Below are 9,554 nucleotides of genomic sequence, written 5' to 3'. Positions count from 1 at the left end.
TGGATGCTAGTAATATTAATTGGTCAATGACTCTCTAATAAAGTGATAAGGCCAACTAAAAAAGAGGTAATCACATTCCAAATTTAAAAACAACAATGATATAACCATTTCGCTATGTCTACAATTCTACATCTTTTATATTGAACATCATTTTAATACCATTATATTCTTAACAATTAAACATGTATTTTTTTATTAATTAAAAAATAATTTAAATACACAATTAATTAATAACAACTGTATTTTTATGGGATGTCAAAAACATTTAATATACAAATAGTGTTTTTCACGATATAATATTCTCTTACCCGAAAAAAATAAAAATGATTATATCACATTAATTGTTCTAAGACACACGTAATAGCATATATAGTTCCTCTGGTATGTTCAATGAATCCCAATATCATCATTGTATACTTATTATACAATCCCTCTAAAGTGAAAGAGATATGGAGTCCTTGCCACCCTCTCTCCGCCACCTAAACCACCACCTAGCCCCTCCTACCATAACCCATAATGGGAATAGTAACCCAACCAAGGATGAGGATAAGGAGCAAGAGGAATATGATGAAGTTCCAATCATAGATTTTCAAAGGTTGAGCCATGAGAAGAGCAAGCTTGATGAGGCTTGCAAGGAATGGGGATTCTTCCGTTTGGTCAACCATGGGATTCCGTTGACCCTATTGGACCAACTTCAAGACCAAGCCAAGCAGCTTTTTTCTTTGTCGTTTGAGACCAAACAGGCCTCATGCAATGGGAACGGAACTGAAACAGCTGCAAGCTACTTTTGGGGCACCCCTGCCCTAACTACTTCTGGGACAGCCCTTACAAGTGGGCCTCAAAATACCCATTTGGTTGAAGGCTTTTCTTTTGGTTTGGGTCAAATCTCTCTGTTTCAACCTCAACTTTCTGAGCTTGAGTCTTTCAGGTAAGCAGTTTTATGACTTAATTGTCACTGTAGGCTATACCCATGGAATTTTAATAGAACCATGACTATAAGTTATATCTCTATGGTTTTATCTCCCTATAACAGTTTTTTACTGTCACTAAATATCAAGTTTCTTGTAGTGAAATAAATAAAAAAATATGAGACATCAAATTAAAAATATTGAATGAAAAAAGCAAATAAAATAGAATGGATAAGCTCAAAAACAGAGGAGCAAGCTAAAAAAATATTCAACGAAGCTGTCTATCAAAATTCACAGCAACTTTCAAAATCAATAAGCACTACAAACCAAGGCCGCTCCTCCTTTGAATCTATCCTTAAATCATTCGTTTCAAAAATTTAAATTAATAAAAAAATAAATAATTATATTTTTAATATATTTTTACAAATAAAAAATTATTTTTTATTTTTATTTAATAGAAAAAAATTATTTTACAACTTTTTAAAAAGAAATTTTGTATTTATTTGGATGTTATTAAGTTGATAGAAAAAAAGACTTTTTTTTTTATTTTTTAGCGTATTTAGTAAATTTCTAATAGTAAGAATAAAATTATTAAAAAATAAAAAAATAATTTTTTTTGAGAAGGTACAATTTATATCTTTTTTAAAAGATAATTTTTTCTTAAAAAATATATTTTCACATAATAAATAAATAAAAATAATAAATAAATAAAAAGTACTTTTATATTATTATACCAAACATAATTGATAAATAAAAATATCTTTTTGTATAAGATATACAAACATAAATTACTTTTATTTTTTTTATAAAATCTTTTAAAAAAATAACTCGAAAAAAGATCTTTAAAAATGTCTTTTACTTCTATTTTTTTAAATAAGGTATTGTTAATTTTTAAAAAAATAAATAATTTGTTTTTCAATAAAAATATTTTTTTAAAGATATATTCAAACATACTTAAAACCTAATAAAAATATTTTATTTTTAATAAAAAATATTTTTTTGTTTAAATAAATCAATCTAAACTAATACTAAATCGATAAAAGAAGATAATATGAATAATTATATCTGTGACGGAATCAAACTACTTAAACTTAAATTGGTTTGGATTTTTCTTTATCGTCTTATATGTCATTAATTTTTTGTTACAACTTACAATAGGTGCTTTTTTCACAAAGTAAATCCAAGTTGGATTAAAAGATGCAATTATGAGTTTTGGAATATATATGACGTGTGTAGCGGTGTTTACGGATCGAATTTGATCTGTGTATTTGTGATATTTATCTGATTTTAATTCAAAAATTATAGATATTGATTCGATCTGCATACTAATAAAATCATATTGCGGCTTTTAGATAGGTATCCGCATATCTGCGTATTTGCAAAAAAATTTAAATATGTTTTAAATATATTTTAATTTTGTGACACCAATATAAATGTAATTCTCCCTCTCTACCTACAATTTTTTTTAGTTCTAATAAATGCATTTGTCGTGAGAAATTGATTAATAAGACTTGCAAGTATTTGGTTGGCAAGGATGTTGTTGGCGGAATATGGAAAGCATCTATCAAGAATCGCCAGAACTTTATTCGAGTTATTGGTGAAGAGCCTCAACCTGAACCTTCTAGAACCATCATCACACTTGGATGAAAACACAGGAAATGTTCGAGTTTACCGTTACCCAAGTTGCTCTGATTCTAATAATGTTGGTTGGGGCATTAATGAGCACACCGATAGTTCCGTCTTGTCAATACTAAGCCAGGATGATCAAGTTAGTGGGCTTGAGGTTCTCAAGGATCATAAATGGGTAACTGTTAAGCCCATTCCTAACACATTAATCATCAACATTGGAGACATGATGCAGGTCCTCTTTTATATTTGTTTTTTCTTAATATTCTTCTATTTTATAAAGATTTTTAACATCAAACCAAATTGGTACACTATTTGAAAGAAAGAGGCTAATTTCCATTTGAGTATGGTCAAATTTGTTCTCTAAAATTGTAGTGCACCGTTATCACTACGCTAATATCCTAGTTAATTTTGGAATCTATTGATTATTGAATTAAAATTGATTCTCACAGAATTTCAGATTATATATTTTAGTTTTTAATTTTTTTATTATTTTAGTAGTCTTTAAAAATATCGCTCAACGGATTAATTTCTCTATTATTTTGAATAAAGATTAATTTATCTTATAATAATATTTTTAGAGGCTAAATTATATCATAGTAATTTTTTATGGACTTATATAATTAAGTATATAATTTTTTAGAACTAAATTTTTTAGAGTAATAAATATTTGTTGAACTAAAGTTTTTTATCCAAAATTTATTAGAACTAAATTGATGTAAATTTTTTAAAGATTTAAATTTCATATTAAAAATTTGAGAAAGTTTCAAGAGCAGCATTTTTATTAAAATTTAGTTAATATTTAATTATTAAAAAAATGTGTAATTCTATATTATTAAATATAATTTTATATTATTAAAAATACTAATAATAATTAATTAATAACTACAAATTATAAAATGTGTAACACTACTGTAATATTACTGTGAGTGTACTCTTGACTCTTGACAGGCATTGAGCGATGACATATACAAAAGCGTTTTTCACCGGGTGAAGATAAACAATACAAAAGAAAGGATCTCAATATGTTACTTTGTCTTCCCTAACGAAGATGTTAAGATTGAGAGCTCTAAGTACAAACCCTTTACTTATAATGAGTTTAGGGCACAAGTGCAGAAAGACATCAAGGAAACTGGCCATAAAGTTGGCCTTTCAAGGTTTCAGCGCAATCAGGATATTTGAGCTTTTATCATTTGATCTTAATTATTATCATAAATAATGTTATGTTTGGTTTCTCCCTTGTTATTATTATACCCTCCTTCCTATATATATCTTATATAGTTATATGTAACACATTAATACTATTAGTGTGTTTAGAAATAACAATAATACAAGGAGTATGGAGTTGTAACAATTTGGTTTCATAATTTTACTTAAACAGGGAATTATTGAGCTATAATAATGACTCTCTCTTGTCTTAAACCAGGTTAAACAATGATTTAGAGATTTAATACTTCAACCTGAAATAATGTAGTAACACCATTGTCAATATGATAATGGATGATTTCATGTAAAGGGCAAGGATTTTCTAATGATAGAAGATATCTACCATATTAATCAATTTTACGTTAATATTATATATAATATGTATAAAAATGTATTTTGTATGCTTAAATTGATGTTCACTTACTTAGACACCTAATAAGTATGGAAAGGGTAGATCTATTGAAAAAACAATGAAGAGTAAGCAATTCTAGAGGGATATGTGTTGTTCATTGCTTGATGATTCAAAATTTTATCTCATGTTTGTCTGAATTACGCCACCATATCACAATTTTATTAAGTACCGTACCATGTTATTCACGATGATAACGCTCGGGTGATAGAAAATGGGAGTGGGACTAGCACAATGCATTTTTTAAATTTCAGAAAATAAAATAGTGCAATCCAAATCTGAACGCTATTAAGGATAGGACAAGATAAAATATTAAAAATGAGATATAAATGACAAAAATTTTATATTTTTGTATTTTATTTGGTGATAAACTAGAATAAATTATGAAAATATTTTTATTTTTTTATTAAAAAAAATTGAGAAGAAAAATATAATAATAAAAAATATAATTATGAAAAATTAACAAAAATAATAAAAAAAATAAAAAATAAGTTGTGTCTCTTGTTAGTGTCTCTGTATTCTTTTTGTCAGGATAGACACAAAATACACTAATTCATTATTTCTGGACATAATATATCTACCCATGTTTCATCTATCAAATACAATTTTGTGTTTCTATATTCCTGTCTTAGTATCTGTACTGGAAGACTCTGGTACGAGTTGTAAGATGGATCGGGGACTTGTGGGTTGAAACGGCGGCCGGATCGTCTGACTGGAGCAATGGACGGTGGTACCTGCAAAGACACTTCGACGTTCAAGTCAGAATGGATCTGAGAGGTATAAGATGTGTAGAGTGAATGACGTACCTGAGGGGCCTGAGACTCCCCTTTATATAGGCGATGGTATTTATTTTATCTTATCTTATTTGACTAAGATAAGGGAGGTGTTTGAATTTAAATATTGGTTAGGGAATCTAGTGGGCCCGCTTTGGGGCCTTCTAGAAGGAGGAAGTGGGCCGAACCCGGGTAGCCGGGTTGGGGGCCGTACTAGGCGTGAAATCCAGAGGTTGGATCCGTAACATTTGCCCCGTAGCGGGAGAGCGAGCGAGGTCGGTCTTTGTCGCTGGAGGTCATGGGTTTGGCCATTTATGGCTTTATTCGGTGTTATTGAAATGGGAGTCAGAGCCCGAGGGGTCGGTTTGCTGGCTTACCCTATGTGGGAGGGGGCGACTCGTGGGCCGTCGTTCTTAGAATATGTGTTAGTGATTGGTTTGGGCTTTTCGTATTCCTACGCCCGTTGTGTTTCTCGAGATGCGCTGTTAGTTGCGTTTTTAGAGAGCATTTATTGCGAAGGGACACTTGAACTGCTTCTCTTTTTTGCCCCTCCAACCTTTGTTGGTTCTTGGGGGGTATTTTTGGTTTTTCACCATTCGCAACTATTTTGATTTTTACTTTCCTTCCCTCGTTCGTTTCATTTCTTAGTTTTCTCTATTTCGTGCTTTTTCTGCTTTCTCTTCTTTGCATTCTTCCGTTCTTCTTTCGTGCACTTTGGTGTTTTGCTTTGCGCTCCTGTACCCTTCCTGCTTCAGTTCCCTATCAGGTTAGTATTTTTCCTTTTTTCTTTTTGCTTTGCTTGGGTGATTTTGTTTCCTGCAATTTCTGTTTTGGGCTATTTTGGGTAGGTGTAGTGATCTTTTTTGGAGGGAGTGAGCACCACTATTTTTGGGGCGTAGTTGGTGGTAGATGGTAGTCATTTTTTTTTGCACCGTTTTTCGCCGTGTGGCTTTGGTAGGCTAACGGTGGTGCTCCCTCCTTTTTTAGGTATGTCTCAGTGGAGGACTGAGAATGTGGGTGCTTCGGTGGTTCCGGCTGGGGGGCATTCCCTCTTTATATTATTGCGAGACTTCCGATGTCTGGGGAACACCATCTCGATGACGGAGGTGGATCTTCAACGTCTCCGTGACCAGGGAGCTATTTGTTGGGGTGAGGATGCTGAGCGTCAGTATGAGCTCGCTCTCTCCGGGGTTGACGATCGGGTTTGTTATCTTAATCCCGACTCTTCGACCGTTCCGGATTGGATGTGGGTGTACGAGTCAATGTTTACTCGCCTTGGTGTGCGGCTTCCTTTTTCGCCTTTCGTCCAAGCGTTGCTGAACCGGTGTTCTGTGGTGCCGTCTCAGTTGCATCTGAACAGCTGGGCTGCCATTCGCACCTTTGAGCTTTTGTGCGAGTACCTGGAGCTTCTGGCTTCAGTTAACGTTTTCCTCTTCCTCTTTCTATGCACCTTGTCGACCAAAGAGGGGAAGCACAACAAGGGGTATATGTCGTTTAGGCCCAGCCTAACTGACGTCTCTTTGGTCTATACGAAGATTCTTTTCACGGGTTTAAAAGAGAATATTTTAAAGTGCGTCCTGCTCGGGGACATCATCCCTTTTAGTTAACTTTGGAGGGGGAACATCGGTTTCCGACATACTGGAACTTTGGTGCCAATCCGTCTTATCTGACTCGGGTTACCCATGAGGGGTTGTCCCTGGAGGATAAGGATATTGCCAGTGCCCTCTGGCATATTTTTGGGGAGGATCCTCTGAATCCTCGAGATGTCATGGGGGATCCGACGGCCTGTCGTGCTTTTATCGGTATATGTTTGTCTTTCCTTTTAACTTTTGTATCTTCCCGGTTTTGGGACTTATGAATTTTACATATTTTTGTTCTTTTAGTTGAGATGGTTGGTAGTTTGACGACTTTGGCGAGGTTGAAGGCCGCCATGGATCGGGAGATGGCTTCAGATGCTTCTCCTTCTACTCCCTCATCCCGACCTGCTGATGATTCGAGGACAGTCTCTCCGGAGCCGACCTCAGCTGGGGGTGGGGGTTCTGGTTCCCCCGATCCAGAGTTGGGGGTGGCAGGTGGCGATGAGGAGGTGGTCGTGGATTTGGCTGCCGATGCCTCTCGAAAGCAGAAGAGGCCGGAGGAGGCTAGCAGTGAGAACCTGGAGGAGGAGGGTATGGTTCCCTCTGTGATGGACCGGAGCTTCAACGCCCAAGCCTTTATCAATCAGCATCTCATGCCTGGCACCGAGGAGTTTTTCCATGACTGTGACGTCGCTTTCTAAGCTAAGTCGGTGTATCGGGCCCTTCTTCGTTCTGCCGTGATAGTCCGGAAGGCCGAGCCTGTGATGGCTCAAGTGGGTCTTCTGGATAAGAAGCTTCATCATTCTCAGACCGAGGTGGGTAAGATGAAGGATTAGTTGGAGGTGGCGGAGATGGCGAGGTTGAAGGCTATCGAGGAAGCCGAGGACGTCGGGGCCGAGCTTCTCCGCTTATCCGAGGTTGAGACTTTGCTTTTGTCTCAGCTTGGGGGTGAGCGAAGACAGGCTTCGGATGCCGAGTCTTGAGCTGCTGTTCTTCTTGCCGAGGTTGGTACCCTGAAAGCCGAGGCGGATGCTATGAAGGCTGAGGTGCCGGGGTTGAAGAGAGAGAAGGGGGAACTGTTGGCTAACGTGAAGAATGTGATTTCTACTACCGAGGAGACGATGAGGGCTCAGGCTTTGGTGCTCGCGCCGGATGCGGATGTGTCCTTGATGGGGGCGTTCAAGATCGTCCGGGATGGCCAGATCGTTGATATAGAGTAGAGTACTTGTAAATTCTTTTTGTTGACTTTTATTTAGCGGTTGTGATTTTGGCTGTTTGGCCGTGTTTTAGACTTTGTTTATGGTTTTGTTGTTTCGGCCGTTCGGCCGTGTTTATGACTTGGGTGCGGGGGCTCTATTACTGTTTAAGTCGTTTCCTTGATTATATTTTACGATCGGGTCGTCCAGGACGTTTATTTTTTAAGCCGTTTGTTTTGACTCGTTGATGTTTGGGGTCATTTGGACCATTTGTTTAAGCCATCTTGTGACTTGGGGTCTTACTCGCGGATCGTTCATCATGGGCCCTCGTTGGGTCGCTTTGGTTGTGTTTTTCATGGACATCCGTGTTTGTTTGGCTGCAGGAGTGATCAGTCCCTGGTGGTAGCCGTGTGTTGCGTGCCATTTGGGAAGGGCAGCAGTTTAAGAGAGAGGAAAAAGGATTGAAATAATAAAATAGAGACAAAAATGGAATTTTATTAAGATATTGGGCCTCATTAAAACCCTCTGAGGTGGGCAGGAAAGAGTACCCGAAAAGGATAGCAAATAAGAAAAGAAAAGTATAAATAGGAAAAGATATAAACGAACAAGGAGATTTATCTTAAGATGCAAGATCCTCCATGCTGGCCATTTCCTAGGCGTAGTATCGCCGCAAGTTAGCGGCATTCCAGGTTCTCGGTACTTCGTCCCCGTTGAGTCGTTCGAGTTTGTAGGCTCCCTTCCCGATGACCGCTTTTATTCGATATGGACCTTCCCATTTGGGAGTGAGCTTCCCTTCCCCAGGAGTAGGGGAACCAAAGTCCCATTGGATTAGGCTGCGGTTGTACCTTAGGCTAATTCTTTGTTTTAGGGCTAGTTCCCGTAGGTAGGCTACGCTTTTGACCTCGTCCGTGAAGTCTCGTTCTGCTTCTTCGTTGTTACCTCCAACGGTTCTTCTCGGGTTAGGGTCGCCGACTTCTATCGGAATGACGGCTTCCAGGCCGTAAGTTAGTCGGAACGGGGTTTCTCCTGTTGAAGTTTGGGGGGTGGTTCGGTATGACCAAAGAACCGAGCCGATTTCGTTGGCTCAAAGTCCTTTGGCTTTGTCAAGCCATTTCTTAAGGCCCTTCCCTATTATTTTGTTGGCCGATTCAACCTGTCCGTTTATTTGCGGGTGCTCTACTGAGCTGAACAGGTGAGATATACAGAGTCCTTTTAGGAATTCTTTGAATCGTCTATCCACGAACTGGGTCCCGTTATCTGAGATTACAATCTCGAGGACCCCGAATCGGGTTATGAAGTGTCTCCAGAAGAATTTTTGGCATTGGGCCGCTATGATGGAGGCCAAGGGTTCGGCTTCAATCCACTTGGTGTAGTAATCGATGGTGACGATGAGGTACCGAAGTTGCCTGGGAGCCATGGGAAAAAGGCCGATGAGGTCGATGCCCCATGTCTTGAAGGGTCGATCCACCGTTATGATGTTAGGCTGCTGTGGTGCAGCTTAATGGAAGTCGGAGTGAATTTGGCTTTTGTCGCAATTTTTGACTAATTGTAGGAAATCTTTTATGACGGAAGGCCAGAAGTACCATGCTCAGATAACTTTCTGGGCCAGAGTTTTGCCTCCTATTTGGTGGCTGCAACTCCTTCATAGATTTCGCAAAGTATGTATTCTGTATTGCCGGGTTTGCGCATTTGAGGAGGGGTTGCGAGAACCTGAGCTTATAGAGTTGTCCCGCTATTGTAGTGTAGTTTGCGGCTTCGCTTTTCAACCGTTTTGCCTCTTTAGGGTATTTGCGTAATGTTCCATTTAAGAGCTACTAGAGGATTGGGGATGTGCATGAGCTTTGGCTTGAGATCGGGAG

The 9,554-nt window shown here is 37.8% G+C and overlaps 2 protein-coding genes across 2 annotated transcripts; one reads left to right on the top strand and one right to left on the bottom strand.

Moving 5' to 3' along the window:
- The first annotated feature begins 330 nt into the window (after positions 1 to 330).
- On the top strand, positions 331 to 3,936 carry LOC112766535 (gibberellin 2-beta-dioxygenase 6). The gene is made up of 3 exons (XM_025812424.3): positions 331 to 928; positions 2,442 to 2,769; positions 3,486 to 3,936. Exons 1-3 carry the CDS (start codon positions 450 to 452, stop codon positions 3,714 to 3,716), a joined length of 1,038 nt encoding a protein of 345 aa, XP_025668209.1. The 5' UTR covers positions 331 to 449; the 3' UTR covers positions 3,717 to 3,936.
- A 4,411-nt stretch (positions 3,937 to 8,347) lies between these two features.
- Positions 8,348 to 9,112, bottom strand: LOC140180544 (uncharacterized). Its single transcript, XM_072221767.1, has 2 exons — positions 8,818 to 9,112; positions 8,348 to 8,721 (listed from the first exon to the last, which is right to left on the bottom strand). The coding sequence occupies exons 1-2, from the start codon at positions 9,110 to 9,112 to the stop codon at positions 8,348 to 8,350; spliced, it is 669 nt and encodes a 222-aa protein (XP_072077868.1).
- Positions 9,113 to 9,554: the final 442 nt, after the last annotated feature.

Source organism: Arachis hypogaea, chromosome 17, assembly GCF_003086295.3.
Source record: "Arachis hypogaea cultivar Tifrunner chromosome 17, arahy.Tifrunner.gnm2.J5K5, whole genome shotgun sequence".
Classification (NCBI taxonomy): Eukaryota; Viridiplantae; Streptophyta; class Magnoliopsida; order Fabales; family Fabaceae; genus Arachis; species Arachis hypogaea.
Note: the sequence above shows the minus strand (reverse complement) of the source record. Positions and strands in the feature narration are given on the sequence as shown.

Bases quoted from the DNA above. Each gene is read 5' to 3' on its own strand.
- LOC112766535 (XM_025812424.3), top strand. From the start codon at position 450: ATGGAGTCCTTGCCACCCTCTCTCCGCCACCTAAACCACCACCTAGCC. The intron at 929-2,441 runs GTAAGCAGTTTT...TTGGTTGGCAAG, and splicing joins TCTGAGCTTGAGTCTTTCAG to GATGTTGTTGGCGGAATATG. The intron at 2,770-3,485 runs GTCCTCTTTTAT...GACTCTTGACAG, and splicing joins ACATTGGAGACATGATGCAG to GCATTGAGCGATGACATATA.
- LOC140180544 (XM_072221767.1), bottom strand. From the start codon at position 9,112: ATGGCTCCCAGGCAACTTCGGTACCTCATCGTCACCATCGATTACTAC. The intron at 8,722-8,817 runs GCCTTAAGAAAT...AAACTTCAACAG, and splicing joins CAACAAAATAATAGGGAAGG to GAGAAACCCCGTTCCGACTA.